General features: G+C 50.9%; 1 protein-coding gene and 1 long non-coding RNA gene across 2 annotated transcripts; both read left to right on the top strand.

Annotated features, from left to right (window-relative positions):
• Window positions 1-1287: 1287 nt before the first annotated feature.
• Window positions 1288-8112, top strand: LOC135287300 (uncharacterized). The gene is made up of 14 exons (XM_064400649.1): window positions 1288-1609; window positions 2072-2151; window positions 2266-2391; window positions 2509-2808; window positions 3108-3182; window positions 3539-3643; window positions 4024-4189; window positions 5332-5429; window positions 5525-5674; window positions 5843-5994; window positions 6289-6433; window positions 6557-6706; window positions 6850-7026; window positions 7912-8112. Exons 1-14 carry the CDS (start codon window positions 1492-1494, stop codon window positions 8110-8112), a joined length of 2043 nt encoding a protein of 680 aa, XP_064256719.1. The 5' UTR covers window positions 1288-1491.
• Window positions 8113-8750: 638 nt separating this feature from the next.
• LOC135287435 (uncharacterized) lies at window positions 8751-9597 on the top strand. The gene is made up of 3 exons (XR_010351115.1): window positions 8751-8916; window positions 9059-9118; window positions 9197-9597. It is a non-coding gene; the product is annotated as an uncharacterized LOC135287435 (long non-coding RNA).
• Window positions 9598-22083: the final 12486 nt, after the last annotated feature.

The following is a 22083-nucleotide window of genomic DNA, read 5'->3' as shown; positions in this document are numbered from 1 at the left end:
TTATTCCTTTTTCTGTCACTCATCTTTTGTCTTTTCCCTTTCAGGATAATGGCAATATTGCATCACAAATGCTACTGAAAGCATTACATAGAAAGAAACCAAAGTTTATCTTTTATTGCACACCCCCATGTCAACAGGCACTGTTATAACCCATCCAAATTAAGTACCTGTAGGCAAAACAGGAAAAAATATTGGATTGCAAGAAACTTAGGAAAAAGTGCTTATAGACTGGGAATTGAATATCCAAAAGGAGAGAGATGGATTTGTTTCCCATTTGCCCTTAGGGGTGTAGTCCAAGATTCGGGGAAAAAAAACAATTAGTAAACAAAAAGGTAAAACCAGCACAGCAATCTAACTCATTATTAACCCCAATTTATGTGCTGAATTCTATGATAAGACTCCAAGCAGTTTTCAAGATATTAACAAACAGAAGTGCTCAGGCATCGGAATTAATACCAAGTCACAAATATTAAAAGGGATTCTGTATGTGTGGTGTTAAAATAACATGACTATAAAGATATAGTTTTTATTTCTGTTGTTTACTAAAACTTAGAAATAGCTGATATAAGTATGCTTGTGTTAAAATGCCTGCTTGAATGGGATAAAACCCAAAGAACACAAGATGAGGACACCTGTACAGATATGTCAACTATCAACACTTGCCATCAGCAGAAAGTATGAAAGGCCCAGAACTGAAGGTGATGATAGAAAAGGACTAAAACCACAGCCAAGGAATCCACATGCTCTAAAAAGGCGGACCTGAGGAGGAGCCATTTCAAACAGTTCTTGGAATATGTAAACTAGCTTGGGAAAAGTTTACTATGCATAATTGTTTATGAATAGGCTGATGCAGTAGAAATGGTACCTAAAGGGTGTTTCCAAAATAGCAGGGGTGCTCTTGACTAAGTGCCAAGACGCACCCAGCTGTAAATCTTTGCTTTCTTGTCTTTGTCTCCTCTTGCCCTTTATTAAACTTTGAATGTTTTACAGGAGAGTGAACCTTGTTTTTCACACAGGGACATCCTGGGGGCATGTGAGGGTGTCTGAACACAGGGCTCTGGGGCATGCTGGAGCACACCAGGGATGTGCGGAGGGGACAGGAGGGCAAAGGGGGCCTGGAAGTCCTTTGGGAGCACTTAGTGTGCCCAGGACTGAGCTGTGCCCATGCCCCCAGGGACAGCCAGAGCCTCCCTGCCCGGTCCCTGCCCGTTGCTGGGGGCAGGTTCCATGTCAATGGTTACCTGGATCCATTTCTGGGGGCAGGTGCTGTGTCACAGGGGAGCCCTTTGTGACACCCCACTGCTGCCCCTGTGGTCAGTGTCCAGCTGGACAGGGAGAGAAGAGGATAGTTTGGGAATACAGAGCTGGCCAGGAGCCTCTACACACAAGCTCCAGAGTTTCCCTGCTTCTTCAGCAGCCCCGTGGTGCTGAGGATTTTCCCAAACGATTCTTATTTCCCTTTTCTCCGCTACCAGCCTTTTCTATCAAATCATGGAGAAGAGAGCCCCGAGGCAGCCCAGGGTGGCCTGGGAGGAGGACGGGGCTCCCCAGGAAAGCAGCTCCCCAGTGGAGCCCTACGAGGTGACAATGGTGCAGCCCCTGCAGACGGGTGAGTGAGAGGCCATGCTGGGCTGGGCAGGGCTGGGAGCCCAGCCTGTTTCCCTGGCTCACAGCAGCCCAGGGCTGGCTGTGATGCCTCAGGCTGAGGCTGCTCAGGGCTGAATGCCAGCCCCAGCACAATCTCTGCCAAGGAGGGAGTGAGCAGAGGGGCCCCAACTCCTGCTCTAGGGTGAGGGCAGTGAGCCGCGGCTGGGCCGGCAGCAGGCAGGGATGCCATGAGGCCCTGCACCTTTGCTGTCCCTCTGCCAGTGCATTCCTCAGCCCAAGGCTCTGGGGCTTTCCCCTCCGTGCTGTGCTCCAGCATGGCAGCTCCTCTGCTGGGCACCCTCCAGCCAGGATCCGCCTGGGAAGGCCATGCCAGCAGAACAGGCACAGGCCTGGGTGGAGGGCAGATCTTCCCCTGCTCTCTGCCATTGCCAGATTCTCTGCAGCCCTTCCTTCTCTCTGTCAGGTGCTGCTGGGTTAGCTGTGTGTGAGGAGGAGCAGGAAGCCATGGCATTCATCCAGGCCTTTGTCAGGCTCTCTTGCCCGGTAAATGCAGTCCATGGGCTGGTGGCTGTGCCCTGTACTCCCCCAGGGCTCTGGTCCTGCTGGCCATGTGTCCCCTCTCAGACACCCCATGGTCTCTCTGTCCTTTGCTGCCAGATGCAGGATGACAAGCTGCAGTTCCTGGAGAGCATCCGCAGCCTGTGCAGCAGTGCCACGAACCGTGGCTCGTTAGCAGGCCTGGAGTGCTTCTGCCGCAGACATGGGCTGGCAGAGAAGATCGAGGTGAGGGCACACCTGGGGAGCCCCAGCACCCTGTGAGGGCAGTGCTTGTGCAGGGTGAGGAGCTGGTGGCACTGGGTGCTGGCAGCTGCCAGGTCCCAGACCAGCTGTGCTCCACAGGCGCTGCTGAGCGAGGAGCCCCAGAAGCAGATGCGCACAGAGCTGCAGCTGCTTGCCATGCTGGCCATCACCCAACTGAGGTACCTGCTTGTGCCTCTGAGGGACGCTCTGTGTCCACCTGCACAAGGCCCTGAGATGCTGCTGCCATCAGCAGTATCCAACTGGAACCTCTCTCTCTGCAGCTCTGTGCTGCCCGAGCTGCTGGACAACACACAGCTGATCAGCTCCTCCTTTCAGAGTGTTCTTCTTCTTCCTCCAGAAGAGGAAATGACGGGCCTGGAGGCTTCCCTCTACACTCAGGTAAGTGCTGGGTGAGCTGCAGGAACCCCAGGCCCTCTGGGCTGCTCTTGGCCACCGCATGCTGCCTCATGATCAGAGATCCAAGGCATGGCAGGCTCTTGCTTTGCTTTCCCACCTTCATCCTTCCATCCCCTTCCCAGGGCTCGGCCATGTCCAGCATCACAGGCTAGTGCATGCAGGACACTGCCTGTCCCTGGATCTCCCAGGCAGTGAGGGCATCCTGCCCTGGGAATTCTGATCAGTCTCCAGGGTGGGAGGGACAGCAGAATCCCTGCCATTGCTCTCTGTCTTCCCTGCAGACCGTGGATGCCATGGACATCCTGCTGAAGGCTGTGGTGCTCAAATCTGGCGAGGTGCTGCAGGACGTCTTGGAGGTCTGGCCTGTGCAAAGAGTGGGGGTGTGGGCACTGTTCCTTACCCTGGGGGGGTTGCCCACTCCTGGCTGGATGGTCCTCAGCCCAGTTGTGAGCAGGCAGAGCACACTGCAGGGAGGGCGCTGCCCTGCCCTGGGGCTCAGCTGGAGTACAGGGGCTGCAGAGAGTGGCACCTGCCTGGCCACAAGGCTGGCCCGGGGCCTTTGTCCCAGGCACAGGAGCCTCCTGAGGCTGAGCTCAAGGTGAAAGGAAGCCTTGAAGGATGCTAGGAGTCCAGCCCAGGAGGAGAGAGCCACGCTGATCCCACAGGAGCTGGTGTCTGCTCCCAGGGCTCACCTCAGCCTCTCTGTGCCCAGGTGCTGCTCACCTTCACCAGCTCTGAGAGAGCCGTTGTGCGGGAGAGGGCCTTGCAGAGGATTTGCAGCCTGAGCCATTGGCTGGCCAGCTGTTCCACTCTGGAGGTGAGGAGCAGGCACCCTCCAGCCATCTCCCTGTCCCCATGGCCAGTAGAGCTGCAGCTCCCAGGTGCCTTCAAGGCCAGCCTGGGCTCAGGCTCTGAGCTGAAAGGTCTTGGTCCCTCCATTTCCCTGGGCTTCCCAGCCAGGAGCCGGCTCTGCCCCAGCCCTCTGTCGGATGGGACTGCCCAAGGAGCATGGAGGGAGCTCTCCCTGCTGGGGCTGCTGTCCAGTGATTCTCTGAGATGGGGCCTGCAGGGCCTTACCAAGCTCTGAGCCACCTCCAGCCTGGGATACACTGTGTGGGTCAGGCTTTTGGCCTCAGCTGCTCTTCTTCAGCCATTCTTCTTCTTCAGCCATTCTGCTCTTCTGCCTGCCTCCCCCAGACTGGTCAAAATGAGGAAAGAGATGATGCCTGTGGACAGATCCAGATCCCAGTCCTTGGGAAGGTGTTTGGATGTCTCATCCTCATGGCATTTGAGGAAGAAAAGACCAACCATGTGGCTCTGGATGCTCTCTACGCCCTCCTCAATTTCATCTCTCAGCAGCAACGTAAGAGAAGCTGTGCTGGCTGCATCCCCCTGCACAGTGACACCCCCTGATCTATCTGCTGGTCTTCCCTGGCATTTTGATGGACCCTTGTGCCTGGTGCAGGTGCCACCATGTCCCCAGCACGGCTATCACAGCTATCATCTCTATTCCTTCCCCACATTCTCTGTCCCAAGTTCTTGATGGTCCTGTGCAGCTGAGCTGCTCGTCCACACAGGACTCAGCCCCATTCCGCCCATTCCCCAGGTGCCCCGGAGAGCTTGTGTCCTTCCCTGCCACACGCCAGCCCCACGGGCCCTTCCCCCTGACCAGTACTGCAGCCACAGTGCAGCTGGGGGCTGCACGCAGAGCTCCAGGGGCTCGCAGCCTCCTGGGCCAGCAGCACTGGCTGGAGACACTGGAGGAAGGCTGCCCTTTACACCCGTGCACCACCTCCTGCTGCAGCCAACTCCTCCCCAGCAATTCCCAGTTCCCAAACTCTGTCAGGATGTGCTGGTTTTCAGCTTTTTTTTTGTCTGTTGAGATCAAGACTGAAGGTACTTGAGATGATAGTTCATGTTTAGACTCATTTAAGACTTGTGTTTAACTTATCAACGTTACAGTCTCACAGGCAGTGACTTCAGTAGTCTTTCATTAACAAGGCAAAAAATGGTTATCTCTTGTTACAAGGTCTCTTAAGGCTAAAATATCTAATTAAGAAATGACACCTAAATTATTTTCTCTTTCAAGCTAATAACTAATCACTTGAAGTCCGCAATGCGGACTTTTCTGTCCACTTACAAAATACTACTCAAACTTCTGAAGGAGAAGGAAGAAGGTCAAGAAGAACAAGCTGTCTCAGCCCTAAAACTTCTGCCTTGCCCTATATATATTTCTGTATTCTAAAACCTTAAACTCTGAAGTTTTCTAGCCTGTGATATTACACATTTCTAATTAACTATACACCTGTAATCCCAGTGCTATCAATTAATTTTGGAAGTCTTTTTCACGGCCTCAGGTCAGATGTAGTGCTCTCCTGGGGGTCAGAGTCTGTTAGCACAGAAAGTCTAAAATTCTTAGCATCCAGAACTCCAGCAAGGATGTGGCTGGCTTGCTGGCACAGCAGCTGTGTCTCACTGATGTGTCCAAGTTTCCCCACTCCTCAGGTGTGACACTGCCAGAGGACAATGCACAGCTCCAAGCACACTGGGAAGATGGGATCAGCTCCTCACTTCATTCTCCCAATGCCAAGGACTTCATCGAGGTACCGAGAGCTCCCCTTGCTGGGACTCTTGTCCACAGCATTTGTGTAAGCAATGGGGCCCAGAATCAGCAGGGTTCCTTTCCCTCCTGCCACAGGCTGTTGGAAAATACCTGGGACCTTCTGAGAGGACACACATCATCCTCTCAACCATTACGATGTTCCGCTACTCATCTCCCTGCAATCATCAGGTGGCTCTCAGCATGCTGGAGGTGATTGGGAGAGAGCCTGACTGGTGGCTGACGGATGTAAGTGGCCTGTGTCTGGATTGCCCTGCCATACTGGCTTCCTGCCTCCCTCCATCCCTCCCAAATCCAGATGTTTTGGGCACCTGGAGCCGCCCTGAGGCAGCAGAGAGGGATGGGAAGAGCAGCTCGGCTCCAGCAGCAGCACCATCCTCACCTGTGTCCCTCCAGGTGCCAAAAATCGTGAGCCACATCTACCACACTGGGGTGGTCACAGACATCCAAGTCCAGCACAGCCTGCACTGCCTGCTTCTCTTGGTGGCTGACAGGAGTCCTGGGCAGGTGGTCACAACACTGCTGCAGATCGCCCCACGAGGAGATAGGTACTGGTGCCAAAAGCCCCTGTGGGGAGAGGGACCCTGAGACCCTCTGGCTGGCAAACCCAAGAACACTGCAGGACCCCACCAAGGAGCCAGGCCCCCCATCCCACCACGCTTTCCAGCCCTGGTGGGGGTCATTCAGGCCTGCAGCAGCCAAAGCTGGCTGGGCCTGCCAGAGCTAGCCCAGAGGCAGCACGCTGCTCCTCAGGCATCTCCTGCCTGCCTGGGCAGGATCCCCAGGCAGCCCACATCCTGCAGCGCTGGCCCAGGCCCTGCTGACAGTGCTCTGCCTTGCAGGAATGCCCTCAGTTTGTGGGAGGTGATGTTCTCGGTGCCCCAGACGGTAGAGAAGGTCTTGAAGGAGCTTCGTGTCCAACTCCAGGACCTGAAGAATGGCATTTTCCGGACATTGGCTGAAAACGACTGCCTCTCTTACTTGGCTGTGAGTGAGCAGCAAAAGCTCTGGTGCCCTTGTCCTCGGCTGTGGGGGGAAGCAGAAGCTGTGGCAGAGGAGCCCTGCTGGCTTTGCCAGGGGCAAAGTTGCTCACTGCAGGGTTTCTTTCAGCTGCTGGCCTCCGAAGATGTGCAAGAGGAGGAATTCGCTCCATTGTACAAAACCTGCAGGTTTCTGCTGTATTCAGCCAACAGCACAGACAGAGAGATAACCTCCCTGCTGCTCAGGGCCCTCATCACACTGTCCAACAGAGAGGACAGGGTGAGCAGGGTGCTGTCAGGGGCACACACGGGGAAGCCAGCCTTTCAACCCTGGCCTGGGAGTCAGGACAAGGGCTCACGGCTCCAAACAGCCTCCCTGACTGGCAGGGCCTGCTCACCAAATGGAAACTGTCTTTCCTGCAGGCGAGAAAAATGAAGGTGCTGCTGCCAGACCTGATGAACCTGTTGCGGCAGAACTGCACGTCTCTGGTGATGATGGCCCTGATGGTCCTCCAGAACATGATGAAGTGCTTGAAGAGGACCGAGGCCAGTTCCATTGCTGCGGATGTGGCGAGGATACTCTGGTACCACTTTGATGAGGTGAGGCCAATGTGAGCCCCAGCCCTGAGAGGGGCACTGGGCTGTGACAGCAGCACTCGGGGCAGGCTCCGCTCCCCTGGGCTCTCCCGGCATGGATTCTGCTTCTCCCCACTCTGCAATCTGGCCCCCGAGCATCGCCCCTCACCTCAGCTGCTGTCACACCCTGCTGGGAAGGATGAAAGTTTGACAAGAAAGTCTCACAGATATGGATGCTTGGCAGAAAGATTTCTGAATGTAGAACTTGAGAATGAAATAGGGATGGAAGCAAGTTTTGATACAGAAGAAAAGAATTGCCCAGCCACTCCTACTGGATAACTAAGAAGGCAAAGGGTATGTTAGTTAGAAGGGGATTTTTATCACTTAGAGCAAAGGATAAACCCACCTCAAACAAGAAGATGTTTTTACCAAGCAGAAAGATAGCACAGGCAAACAAGACTGCCAACGTCGCAAGCAGAAAAAAGGTCTCAAAATTCTCCACTGCAAGAAAACTGGAAAACAACTTCTAACTTAAACTGTAACATACTAACTTTTAGTGATTGGAGAATAGTAACACGAATATGGTAATTATAGTAGTTATGATAGGCTATAGGTAAAGCTTAAGCTATAGATTGGTTCTTCTGTATTAAGATGCTCAGCAAAGAAAAGTATATAATGCATTGGAACCAAAATTAAAGGGTCTTCAGGCTTGCCTACAGCTGGAGCTGACAGCTGTAAGCACAGGCTCTGTCACCCACGACCCTGCACTGCTGTAACATCTTGGATACAATAAACAGCATTTTGAAGAGCCTCCTGCAGTCCCACATCTCTCCTTCAGGCTCTTGCTACACCCCTCATTATGGGTGGGAGCTGCTGTTTCCCAAGCTCACCTCTCCTTGTTCCTTCCAGGAGGAAAGCTGGGTGCGGGAGAGCTGCATCAGCTCCTTCAGAGACCTGGTGAGGACAGTGGTGGGGAAGGAGAAGAAGTGGATGAAGAACTTCGTGCACACTGTCCTGGCCCCGCTCATCCTTCACATGAACGACGAGGCCCCCAAAGTGGGCCAGGTACTGATGTCAAGGATGAGCAGTGACACAGAGAGGGGTGGCTGACACTCCCTGGGGCTCCGGGGCACTGGGCAGCCCCCCCAGCACAGACCCTGGGAAGGGTCCCTGCAGAATCAGTGCAGCAGGGCTGGACAAGCTGGCACGGCCATTCCCAACCCCTGCCCTGCCTACTGCAGCAGGGCTCAGCCCCAGCCCAGCACCACCAAGGTGTGGGATGTGTGCTGTGTGGTCCCCAAAGGTGTTGGAGAGCAGGGATTTGAGCCTCTATCCCTGTACCTAGGGGCCATTCCCAGATGCTTTGGCAGGGGCGTGTCCCAGCTCCCTAAAGGCAGAGTCACCTTTCCCAGGCCCTGGAGTCATCTCCCAGCTTCTGCTGTTCCACAGGCCTCCAGGAATGCCCTCCTTGCCATCGCAGAGCTCCTCAAGTGGAAGGAGATGAAGCATGTGGTGAAGACACAACAGACCTGGAAGATGGCTGAGTGCTTGGTGAGGATGCACCCCAGGGACTGTGCCAGGCCATGGGCTCTGCAGCTGGGCCTAGGGAAGAGACCCCACAGCCTGGAGCTGCATCCTTGTTCCTGGCTCAAGAACAGGGCTCTTCTCCAGGCTCATCTCCAGGCCCATCTCCCCTTCCTGCACCCAGTGGGAGGGAACAGGGCTCTTAGTGATGGAGGTGCTGGCAGGAGGGGCTGCTCCAGCCACCTGGAGGGTATGTGCCAATGCTCACACCTCTATGGTCTCTCCAGATGAAAAAGGACAGCAGCAGGGCTGAGCAGTACCTTCTTCAGAGCCTGAAGTACCTGAAGGACCCTCAGGAATGCGTGCGAGACTCGACTATCAGGTTCATTGGTAAGCCCCAGCCCAGGCTGCCACTTTGGGCAGCTCCTGTCTCCCCCAGCCCTTGCCCAGTGCCACATCCAGGCTACTGGTGGGCCCTGGCTGCTGGGAGCATGCTGGGGAACAGCAGGGGCTGACAGAGCTCTGTGCCCAGGGACCATCATGCGGCATGTCAAGGACCAAAGCACGGAGGTGCCTGCTCTGATTGTCAGAGGTGAGTGGGGAGCGAGGGCTGGGAGACTGGGGGTCTCTGCAAACACAGGAACTCAGCTCGGCTCTGTTTTGGTCACAGAACTTCAGGCCTTGGAGAAAGGTGGCTGTGAATTCATCTGTTGCCTGGCAGCTCAGACCAGCTTGATCCTGAGCAGGCTGAGGGAGCAGCAATCACCAGCAGGGTCCCGATGCTCTCTGTGGTGCTGGCACCGCTGAGCTGGGGGCCTCTTGTGTCCAGAGTGGCACATTCAGGCAAGACTGAGCAGGAACACCCTCCCGCTGATTCACAAGGTGCAGAAAGGACTCCTGACTTCCTGAGGTTCTTCTCAGAGAAGGCTCTGCGTGTGGTTGGATCCAGGCTTGGTCAGCACTTCGTCATACATCATTGAACCTGGACATCACTTTGTTCTGAGGATTATGGTTGGCAAACCAACTATAGCTGTACATAGTTTATTTGTAAATAAAGTTAGTTTTGTGTTTAAATAATAGCTTGTCAATTTCCTTTTAAGACAAGGTGACCCATCTGGTTCATCAAGGAAAGCCAGTAAAAAATCCCAAAAGACTGGGATTCCAGCAAAGATTTGCAGACTGTCTCTGCCAGGATCCTTCAGGACAAACTGCCCAGCCCCAGCTGGATAAAGATGCCATGTGATGGGTGACAATGGGCACAAGGCTTGGGCACAAAGGGTGACAGTGACTGGGGTGGCATCAGGCTGGCACCGGTCACTAGTGGGGATCTGCAGGGCTCCATCCTCGGCCCTGTGCTCCCCAACATCTCCATAAATGGCTTGGACACAGGACTGGCAGGGATCCTGAGCAGTGCACAGCCAGTACAAAATGGGAAGAGCTATTGGCTCCCTGGAAGGCCTGAAGGCCCTTGGAGAGACCTGGACACAGGGGAGAAAGGGACAACCACCAACCATGTGGAGACCAACAAACACAGGGGATGGATTTTGCCCCCGGGATGGGGCAATCCAGGATGTACGGTGTCGTGGTTTGACCCTGGCACAATGCCAGTGCCCCCATGAAAGGTATATTTCCAAAATGGTTACTGTGAGATGTGACCAGGAAACAGAACAAACCAGGCTCCAACTTGGGAATGGAGGGAAAAGACAACACTTTATTAATCTATAACATAGAAACAAAAAGAAGAAAAAAAAAAACAACCCAAAAAACACACACAACAATCCACAATGGAACCCCTCCAAAACACTCCTCCTCCCCCCACCCCTCTAACACTCAATCCCCTCTAACACTCAATTCTCAGTCCAATACCATCCTTCACACAACCTCCCCCAGTTCATCAGGAGAGACGAGTGCCCCTCTTGCCCCATGGGCCTCCCCAGGAAACACAGTTGGAACATCCTGTGCTTCCATGTCACACGTGGCATCCGCCCAAAGAGAATCTGCCGTGGTGACCATCTTCCTTCCATGTCCAGTGCTCTCACCACTGGCCATGGATCCAAACTGCTTCTTATGTCCTTTTAAGAATGCCTTGCCCAGTTCCAAGAAGTGGCCGCCTGTCACAATTTGGGACACCTGTCCCCCCATATTTTTACTCCCTTGGGGCCTGGGGGCCTCATGAACAGAGATCCTTCTCCACTGAAGGCAGAGGGCTCCACCACACCCTCCCCATCAGTCTCTGTTCCCTCTACTTCTTATAAAAGCTTTGTCACTCCTGGCTTCTGGACAAGCACCTCCCCCAAGGGGCAGTGTCTACATTACAGGAAGAAATTGGTTGTGTCCCGTGGCCATGTAAGAGGGAAGTCCAGCCAAAAGGCCACTGCAATCATCTCCTCCATCTAGGGTGCTTCTCATCTGCTGGCATTTCTTCACTCACTCAAACCTTCTTTTCACTTGCCCATCCTCCATGCCCGCTCAATTCTCAGCTGGGGAGGATCAATGTTTTTTACAGCTTCCATTGTCACAGCACCAAAGGGGTTAAAACCTCAGCCACGGTCTGCTGGGGGCACCTTGCCCCCCCTTCTTCTCCTGTCCATGGTGCCAGCACAAGATATCAAATTTCAAGCCAGCACAGTCTCTATCACTCTCTCCCGGAGTGGGGGGCTGCCCAAACATCCCAGGTCTCCTCCACCCCTGCACCTTGCAGGGCTCCGGCCTCCCTTCCCACAGGCCGCATGGCCTCCCCTGCCCCACCCAGACGCAGCTGGGCAGGGGAGAGGTCAGATCCACTCACCAACCGGACTCAAAAGAGAAAGCCCCTCTGGGAATCCTCTGCTTTTAACCCCTGTGTGTTCTCAGAGGCGTATCCAAATCCCAGTGGCCACATCAGGTGCCAATTTTCAAATCTAATTAGTTTGACCACAGCTTTCTCAGAAACTCACTTCCTGCTCAAACCACAACACCCCCCATCCCCAAAATGGCAGCAACCGTGTGGTCAGGATCCAAGATGGCAGCAGGCACATGGCAGGCCCCCCAGCTTACCTTTCTTCTTCCCACAATCCCTTCTGCCCGCCCATCCCCTCCTCCAACCCCTTCCAGTCCCACAGCCCCTTCCTTCCCTCGGACACCCCTTCCTCCATGTTCCCGCCCTGCATGACATCATCCTGCAACCCCACCTCTGGATGTTGTAATCTTGGTTCCCAATGCCCTAGGGTGACTTTATGATGCTTGTATCCCCAATCGTGTGTTCTATTTATGCTGGATATTCTATTCTGTGCCTTCAACCCTGGCTCTCAGAGCAAAGGCAGGGAGAAGAAGCACAGAGTTTTTGTTAGCAGCCTCACTCACTCCTCCACATTTGGCTGAACTGTTGATGTCTGGGAACAGACGGGGCAGAACACAGTGCTCCTTTTGCACCTTTTGCTTTTTAGTTAGTTTGTTTAGCTAGCTGGGGCAGTCTGAGCTTTCCCTGGACTGTTTTTCTTTCCCTCTTGGAACCATTCGAACCTGCTCCAGACTGGAGCCTGGGAAAACACCGAGAACACTTTGCAGCCTGTCGGGGCCCACTCTGCAGCCTTTCCCAGTGCCAGAGGGACTGAAAGCAGAGCAACCACCCACCAGAGAGACTTTCTGAATTTGTCATCTCTTCAGAGCAGTGAATGAGTTTGGTCATCTGGTATTGTTCATTCTGTGTGCTGGGGAGTGCTTTCCCTGTTAAATAAACAAGTTCTTTTCACTTATCTCCAAGGAATCCTTCTTGAACTGGTTAGGGGAAGGGGCCGTATGGGTTTGCTTTCTGGAGGGGCCCCCTTTGGAGGTTTTCTCCCAAATTTGCCCTAAACCAGGAGAAATTATTGGTGCCCAACATGAGATGAGAGAGAGTGGAAAAAACCCTGGTCTGATGGCATTTTGGTTGCCATTACTCTGTGTTGGTATAAAGCAGTTAATAGCCATGTTGTTTGAATTCATCATGCCTCTTGGGGTGGAGGCTTGCATGCATTTCTAGTCCCTAGGTTTTTTTCAGATCTTAATACCTCTATGGCCTCTAGGTTTATTTTCTTATCAAGAAATACCTCTGGTATTGTTCCTAATACATAGTTTTTGCAGTAGAGGGGCAGGGACTAGAATAGCTATCCTGCTGGGCTTGGTGGCAATGACTTGTAGGAAGTTTATAAAGCTGCTCAGGTCTGTTCCAGGTATGAATGGTTCATGGTTATGAACCATGGAGCAGGGGATGAGGCTTTTCAGCCTTTGCTTTCCTTCTTCTCCTCTGAATCTGTTACATCACTATTGGAGAATGTTCAGTATTCCCTGAATGTTAAAGAGACCATCTTTCTGGTATTTAATCTGATAAGCTTCCTCTATACAGTCTGCAGCTTCTCTAGAATGAGGGCTGAGATTTCTAGAGGGGCTGATGCGACCCCTGAGCCAGGAGTAGACCCAGGTGTGGAAAATCCTGAGTGGTGTGGGAAGTGGGAGGATATAGGCCAAATCCTGAAGGAATTTTCTGACCCTATAGTCTGGCGCTTTCCCCGTGAACAAATTCAGAACCCAGCTGAGGTGGGGAAATACCTGAAAGAGAAGTGCCATGATGACCCTAAGGAGAAAAAGATCACTGCGTAAGCTGGGCCCTGGCATATGCTTATTGCACACTGCTAGATACTCTAGGACAGCAGAGAGAAGAAGGGGGACAGGGAGATAAATCAGCAGCTATCCCAGTCACTCAGGCTGCAGCCAATACCTGAGTTACATAGCCAGTAGCTAAACCCGACAGTGAGCCTCCACCAATGGCTGTTGCTACTTGCACAAGAAGCTGAAAGTGCACAGACAAGACCAATCGACCAGTGGTTGATGACGATGATAGAGAAGAAGGACCCTGAATGCTTCCTGACATAAAATCAGGAGTCAAAGCAACTGGCACAAGATCAGAAGCCAATATTGAGTCCTTTTCCCTGAAAGGCCTTCATGGCCAAAGGAAGAATTACACTTGATGACCTGATGCATCTATAATTAGTTGGTTAGTCCGTCCTTGGGATGCTGCAGGTGAGGCTACAGTTCTGAATGGCACTGAAGCAAGGCATTTGGGATGTGTAACTGAAAGTCTGTTGAACAACCGAGAAGCTGGACACGCCTCTATGAAACACGCATGTTAAAGACGAAAAAACCCGGGAAGGTCGTCTTTGTTTTCTGGTCAGCGAGGAGGTGGCAAGCCCCAGCCCCAGCCCCCATCTTGGCCAGGCTGGGCCCAGTGGCCCTGCTGCAGGCCTGGCTCCTTCCCCCTCCCCAGGCCACCCGCTGGCCCCCCTGCCTCAGCCCCGTTCTGGCTGGGTCAAGCCCCAGCCGCTGCCAAGCAGGAAGGCGGGAGGGGAGGCTGCGGAGCCCTGGCCGGAGCAGGGCTGGCCATGGCTGTGAAGATCTTACTGTCAGTCCCCTCCCCGCAGTGCAGCTCAGACCAGAGACACCTGCAGCCCCTGTAGAGTGGCCCTGCAGCTGGAATTGAGCACAGAGAGAACCAAAGACCAACCATGAGGCCGATCCTGGCACAGCCCAGCCACAGCTCCCCGCCACAAGTTACCGGTGGGTCAGGTAGGCCCTAGGTGGGATGTTAACCCTTTCAGTGCTTCAATCCTCCCTCGAGTGTGAGAAAGGAACAAGATACAAGCATGTAAAGGAACAACACGAAAACATCGAGGTCAGTGAGGAAGAAGTTAAGTCCCAGATGGGAGGGGTGAGGAGGTGCCTTGTTTTGGGAGCTGAAATCCTCTTGTAAGCTATGGAGAGAAAACTCTTTTTCCTCATAACACATGAAACTATGGGGAGATGAAAGTGTTCAAATTGATATTGAGTAAAGGCCACCATGATAAAGCAAGAAGATGTTGAAGTAGCTGTGATCCCATGAGAAGTTTGAACAGAGGGAGAAGACTGATGAGATGCCCCCCGGAAGAAGACAGTCTCTTTTCCCAGGGATGAAGATGATTTTAGAGATAGATAATGAGAACTTCTGCCTTTGAACAGCTCATCTTTAAAACAATACCCCCCTAAGTCAACATGGCCCATTGGCAAGCTGTGGGAAGGCTTGTGGCAATGGGAAGGACTTCACCATGGCAGAGTTCCATGGTGGCTGTTATTCATGACAAAATTGAGAGTCACAAGAGAACTGTTTTCTTTCCTCTTGTGGAGAAGTCTTCATAAGTTTAACAAGAGGGACTTCTCTCCTTAAGTGAACTGAAGAAAGACTATTTTAGAGGTGGCAAACTGACTGGAAATTTTAGTTTGGTTTCTCTACATTGTCAGTGGGAAAGAAAAGGTTGTGGGGGGAGGAGAAGTGTTCTGAAGGGTTTGTTATGATTCTTACTACTTTTTTAAAATTACTTCTAAGACAATTTTCTTTATACCCTTTTAAAGTTTTGAGCCTGCTTTGCCTTTTTCCTATTCGTATTTCACAGCAGGAAGTGAGTGCCTTGGTGATGGGCCAGCACTGAACCCTACCACACTTATCAGTGCATTGGCTGAGAAATCTCAAAATTGGGGAAATCTGAAATTGATGAACCAATACCACTACACAAAATTGGTGTTTCTGCCTGGCTTTGAACTGAAACTGCCACAAAATGATATCCACGTAAACAGTGAAACAAATTTAAGGTACGGGCTGCATAGCTTTTGACTCAAAACCTGGTCAATGGGTTTTTACTGGGCAAAGATCAGCAAGTGGCTGGGGGCTCCACTAGCAATCTAATACTTCCTCTCCTTAATTTGTGACAAGCTAAAATTCCGGATCTGTAAACTGGGGCCGTTGATACGCTTATTCCAGGTATCAACCTGCACCCAGACCAACCCTTCTGATTGGGTAGACCTGGGATCTAGAAATTTCAAACTAGACTCCTTGTCTAACAATGAAGTAATCCTGTTGTCTGCAAATTTACCATCTGCCCCCTTAGATTTGGTGGAAAATGAAATCAAATTGGTGACTTTGGAGTTTTTTAACTAGGGAGTGTTTGAAACTAATGAATGTGTTCACTTGTCCACAAGTTGGGAGAATTGGACCAGGAGGTGTATGAACATCTTACACCTCACCCAAGTGTGGGAAAAGACAGTTGTCTCCAGAGACTAAATGAGCTGTTTGTACTTAACAACAGGGAAAAAAGTGGTGAGGATGAGAGGGAAAGCACAATGGAAACATCACCTCCTCAGCTGGAGAACAACATGCTGGCAACATCCCCACCCACGCTAGGGAACTGCATCAATTCGACACATGAGGACATTCCAACAGTGATGACACCCGACAAATCCACCATGCCCATGCTGCAGAACCTGTATGGACTGTGTGTTGAGCTTAACTGAACACCTGGAAAGAGACCACAAGAAAAGGACTATTTGTTTTCGATGTTCTAAGTAGAAGAGGAAAAACAGTAACTATCACAGTATTGCTTGTCATCTTCCTAAATGCAGGACAATGGCTGAAACACCTCCAGGTGGAGAGTGCATCTGTGAGCCATGGGGATGTGACTTCAAAACAAAAATCAGCCTGGAAGAACACAAATGACTGGCATGTCCAATTGTCAGAAATCAGGAAAGGATTGTTGCTTCCTGCCCAAAGGAGACCTCTGCCCTCCTGAGGATCTCAAAAAAGATGTTGGACCAAGGAGGAGGAACATCTGCTGATCAGGTTAGAAGCTCTGTTTCAGGGAAACATAAACATCAATAAACTCATAGCTGAACACCTTCCATCCAAAACACCAAATCAAATCCCTGACAAAAGGAGACTGTTGCCCAGAGAACCAGTGGTGGGTGTGAGAACAGAACCTGGGATGAGCCATCATCCAGAAAATGAGGAAGAACAGCTGGGGAACATCAACCAGCAGAGGGAGGGGTAGCTGCAGGCCCATTATCAGAGGACTCCTGGTGAATGGCTTTCAGCTGGAAACTCAACACCTTCCTGTGGGCATTCAAGCAGTTACTTAATGGCCAGGAGATGACATCACTGGTTAATGAATCAGTGCAGGACTGCTTCTGATATCTGGATATGGTAAGCCAGATAAGAACATCAACCACAGATAAGAACAAATCAGGGAACCCAGAAAGAAACTCGAGAAGAGGTCACCAGAACCGGGTCATGAAGAGAGTAATCAAGAGACCCAACTACCTGTGCTTCCAGCACCTATTCCATCTAGATAGAGGGAAATTAGCCAAGATTATTCTGGATGATGTCAAATGTTTGTCCTGTGACATTTCACCCAACAAAATTTATTCAGAAGTTAAAACCTAATGGGAAACACCAAGAACCTTGGGAACTTCCAAATGAAATGGAAAGCCAACAACTGCACTTTCAGGGATTTAAGTACAGCCAAAGTAATTGAGAAGAAGGTGCAAGAAATGAGCAGAAACTCAGCTCCTGGTCCAGATGGGATTACCCTAAGAGACATCAAGAAGAAGACCCTGAATTCTCCTAGATCATGGAGATATGTAACTTTTGGTTAACATCAGGTAAAATCTCAGGTATGGTGAGACGATGTAAGACTGTTAAGACCAAAGTCAACCTAACCAGAACATTTAAAAGACTTTAATAACTGGAAACCTATCACAATCAGTTCCATCTTGTTAAGACTGTTTTCCAGAATAACGACTGCAAGGCTGACTAAGGTATGCCCCCTCAACCCAAGGCAAAGAGGCTTTATAAGAGCAGCGGGATACTCTGAAAATTAGATACTCCTGCAAACAATAATTTGACCAGCCAAAAGAGAACACAGACCACTGGATGTTGTACTCGTGGACATCGCTAAGGCTTTTGACACCGTGAGCCACCAGCACATTCTACATGGTCTGCAGCAAAGGGAAGTGGACTCCCATGTCATCAGCTTGGTGAGTAATACGGATGAGAACATATATCATTACATTAGAACCTCTTCAGAAAATTGACACACCAAAGAAGTATATACCATCCCTAGACTAATTTACTTGGCAGACCACATAGATGCAAAAGCAGGGCTCCTTGAATCCCATGACCTACAGACTCAATCAACTGTCATGAATGGCTACACTTAACGCCATGCACGTGTGATGTCATCCTGCACTCCAGCATGAAGGATGGATGTTTGGGTCACAAAGCTGATGGGACTCAATCCAAGTACACAGGCCTGAAGATTACGTGGACTTGCCCAGTGTTTGGATGATGCCTTAAGATCATTCTTGAAAGAAGAATGCTTAGGTCAAGTATATAGGAAATTATGGATGAGAGCTGGAGGAGATCAAGAGAAGATCCTGTCAATATGGACACCTAAACCTAGACAGAACTGCTGGATAGTGCAGGTGATGACACAACGTCAGAATGGGAAGTAGCTACTCCAAAAACTCAATATCCATGACATGTAACTGGAGGAAACAGGAATTTAATAAATGGAAACAGCTGGTATGCCAAGGCTGTGCAATTACAGACTTTGAGAAGGATAACATCAGCAATTTCTGGATCTCAAGATACAGAGGCACACCTCACAGAAAACTAATAACAACATTGCAGCTGAGGGTCAATGTCTGCACCACAAGGGAATTCCTGGCAAGAGGAAGACAAGATCAATGCGTCAAAAGCTGCAGACACCGCAAGGCTGGAAATTAAACATGCTCCCACGCCATCAGAAACTGTCCAGTAACACAAAATGCCAGGATTAAAAGATACAACTACATCTGTGACATGTTCATCAACAAAGCTAAAAAGGACAGTGTTTCAAGAGCCACATGAGGGATGACAACGGCAAGCTAGATATCAGATCTGATCTTTCTAAGAGAAAAACAGGCATTCTGGTGGATGTGACAATAAGAAATGAACACACTGACACATCTTTACAAAAAGCTGTAACTGAAAAGGTGAGTTTTGCACGGCCTGGTTTTTTGGTAGCAGGGGGCCTCAAAGATGGTTCCTGTAGGAAGCTGCTGAAAGCCTCCACCATGTCCAGCAAAGATAATCCTTGATGGCTCTGAGGAGGGACATACTGCTGACTAAAGCTGGGCCAGTGAGAGAGGTTGGTAATGCCTCTGTGATGACATATTTAAGAGGGAAATCAAAACAAAGTCACAGGTTTTTGCTTCTATTTAGAGAAGGAGGTAAGAAAATGCGAGGGAAAACAAGGTCAGTGGAGAAGGAGGGGGAGGTGGTGCTCCAGGTGCCAGAGCCAAGGCTCCTCTGTAGGCCTACCAAAACCACTGTCTGTGTGGATTCCATGGCCTGCCACATCGGATCCACAGAAGTATAAAGCTTTGGTGGTATAAGTGCACAGTGTACACTGATGCCACCAAGGCACAAGAGTGAGAACCTATTGGATCTCTGGAGTGACAGGGGGATGCCAGGCGTTGTCTGTAACAGAGACTGAGGTGAGCTTAACAGGGGACAGATGGCAAAAGCACCCCATTGTGACTGGCCCAGAGGCCCCGTGTATCCTTGGCATCAACTACCTCAGAAGAGGGTATTTCAGGGATTCAAAAGGATATCAATGGGCTTTTGGTGCCAGTACAGTGAATACAGAGAAGATCAAACAGTTATCCAGCCTGCCTGGCCTCTCAGAGGATCCCTTCATTGTAGGATTGCTGCAGGTGCAAGACCCGTAAGTACCAATTGCTACCAGGACAGTGCACTGGTGGCAGTATCACACAAACCAAGACTCTGTAACTCCTATCCAAGAACTAACTCCATGACTGGAGAGCCAAGGAGTAATCAGCAGAACCTGCTCACCCTTCAACAGCCCCATTATAGCCAGTGCGGTGTTACAGTACAAGCTGGCTTGTACTGGGCAATTGGTTCAGCTATAAATAAAAAACCCAGCTCGGTTCCATAAACAAGTCCCTGGCTGAGCTATGATCCTCTACTGAGGAGGATCAAAATAATGGATGGGTAGACAAAGCCATCAAAATTGCAATAGCTCAGGTGGACCAGGATTGGGAAAGAAAGGGTGAGCTATTTACAGCCCAATGGGCCCAAAAAACACCAGGGCATCTTAGAAGGGATGCAATATAAGATGAGGGTCTTGATCAAGGGATGGACCTGACCACAGAGTCCATCAGTGTGAAACAATGCGCTGCCATCAAACCAGCCACACGAGCGAAGCATCTTTGGAGTGGAGGCCAGTGGCTGGGTTTCCAGTACGGTGAAGCCCGGCAAACTGATTACATTGGGCCACTGCCACCAACACACCAAGGCAGGAGTTATATCCTAATCACGACAGAGGCCACAACGGGCTGGCTGGAAACATACCAAATAAACCATGCCACTGCCCAGAACAATTTCAGGTCTTGGAAGACACATTTTGTGGTGATGTGGAACCCCAGCTAGAATTGAGTCACAAAGCAGGACTCATTTTCACAATAACCCTACAAACTCCTGGGCAAAGAAGCATGGCTCTAAGTGGATATATCACATTCCCTGTCATCCACAGGCCTCTGGGAAGATTTAAATGATAAAATGGGCTGCTAAAACTATGTTCAGGGCATTAGGTAATGAGACGTGGAGGTACTGGGATGCAAACTTGGCAGAAGCCACTTGGCTAGCCAATACTAGGGGATCTGCTTACATCCCTGCTCCCACCTGAACCAAGCCCTTAGACACTGTGGAAGGAGACAAGGTTCCTGCATTACACATAGGGAAGTGGCTGGGGAAGTCACTGTGGATTTCCTCCCCCATGGGAAAAGGCAAACCCATTTGTGGGATCATCTTTGCCTGAGAACTTGGGTGTACTTGGTGGGTGATTCAGGAGGATAGGGAGACCTGGTGTATACCTCAAGGAGATTTAACCTTGGGGTAAGAATAACCTATGGCATAAATTGTATGTTACAGGAGGTAAAGTAGCAGGAGGGACATGAACGGACAAAGAATGAATTTTGGCAAGGAGCAAGAAAAAGGCGATGATGAACAGGGACAATGCCAGTGCCTGTGGAGGATTTTGTGGACAGTTAGCTAGCTGACAAAGGTCACACTGATATAATACCGTTAGTTAAGCAAGAAGGAGACGAGGATAGGAGTCAGCAGTCAGTATCCAAACCTGGAAAGGGCACTGTGCCCTTGGTGCAACATCAGGATGGGGGAGAGGATCCTTAGTTAGAAATATGAAGAAAAGATGTGGACAGCTGCAACATAGTAGCTACAAGAATGCTAAGGTAGGCGTAGTTAGCTGATAAGTAACTAACCAATAATGAGCTCGCCTTTTGCAATATGTATTAGCCTCATTAACACCAATATAAATGTGTGTGCCTATCAATAAAATTCCGAGATTTGCTGATCACTCATATTGAGTGCCGCATTTCTTCCGCCAATCTCAACAAATGGTAACCCCGGATGTGATACCGGTAACGGCAACCACGGTGGATCAGTGAACGAGTTTGGGTCCTATAGCAGCAAGGACGGCGAATAAGCACCGCTGAAAAAGCGAAAGGTGCTGCGCCCTGGGTGACCTTATAGAAGAGCCCGGCCAATACGTGCTGCCGAGACCTTGAAGGGCTGCAAAAACGTCAACGTTCTCAAAAATGGAAATGAAAAGGCAAGCAGCACATGATTTACTTACTTGCTTTTTAAAAAAGCGTCAGGTTAAGGACATAGACTTACAGAAAGAGCTCCCACAGTTGTTAGCTTACGGGTATGCACAAAGAGTTTTTCAAAATCCTCATACAGTACATGAATTAACAGAGTGGCGTAAGTTCGAGACCAGGAGGGCGACAGGGGCTGTGGGAGAGGCCAGGGCAAACGCAGCGGCGAGAACGCGTGTGGTGGCGGCGGCATGCTCGGTGCCGGCAGCGGTCACACGCACCGTGGGTCCAGTGACACACACGGTGACAAAAACTCCCACGGCAGCTGTCCGTGGGGAAAGCGCACAGATCACGAGGGAAGTGCCAGCCAGGGCCGGGCCAGCCAAGGTGAGACGCGGGGGCCGAATACGCGGCAGCGACAAGCGCAGTGCCAGTGGCAGTGGCAGCAGAGCGCGGCAGACGCGCACCAGTAATGCGAAACCCAAAAGCTGGAGCTGGGAGGGCTTTTTCACATTTTGTAAGCGCACAATAGCACAAGCAGTGTGGAACATGCTCCTGCTGGCTGCGGGTGCTGGCGCAGAGCCAGGGGGAACCAGCCCGAGCAGAGATCCATGCGGAGCGGACCCCAAACGAGATCGGGGCTGCGCGGGTCCGGCGAGGGCGTTCCTCTCCACACCTCCGAGGTGGCGCAGGCTGAGGCTGTGCCGGAGCAGGCGGAGACTGGGCGCGGTCAGACGGTCCTAAAGGCACTGCCCGGTCACAGCTGCCAGGCAGCCACAGCAGCCCATTGCAGCAATTCAAACAGGCATCTGAGAAAAAACAGGTCAGGAATTTTCTTCAAGATCAGGATGGAAAACTTCTGAGAATTCTCACAGTGCTTTATCCAGCTTTTTAAAAAAAAAAGGGCAACTCCACGGGGCACTTCACCCAGCTGTTCCACAGGCCACTTCCACAGAATCTTCATGAGAAAAGTGAGAAAGCACCAAACAAGTCTTTGCACAAGATAAAAAAAAAAAAAAAATCAAGGGAACCCCTTCTATTCTGAAAAATTATTCCCAG

The sequence above is a fragment of the Passer domesticus genome, chromosome 29 (assembly GCF_036417665.1).
Source record: "Passer domesticus isolate bPasDom1 chromosome 29, bPasDom1.hap1, whole genome shotgun sequence".
Taxonomy (NCBI): domain Eukaryota; kingdom Metazoa; phylum Chordata; class Aves; order Passeriformes; family Passeridae; genus Passer; species Passer domesticus.
Note: the sequence above shows the minus strand (reverse complement) of the source record. Positions and strands in the feature narration are given on the sequence as shown.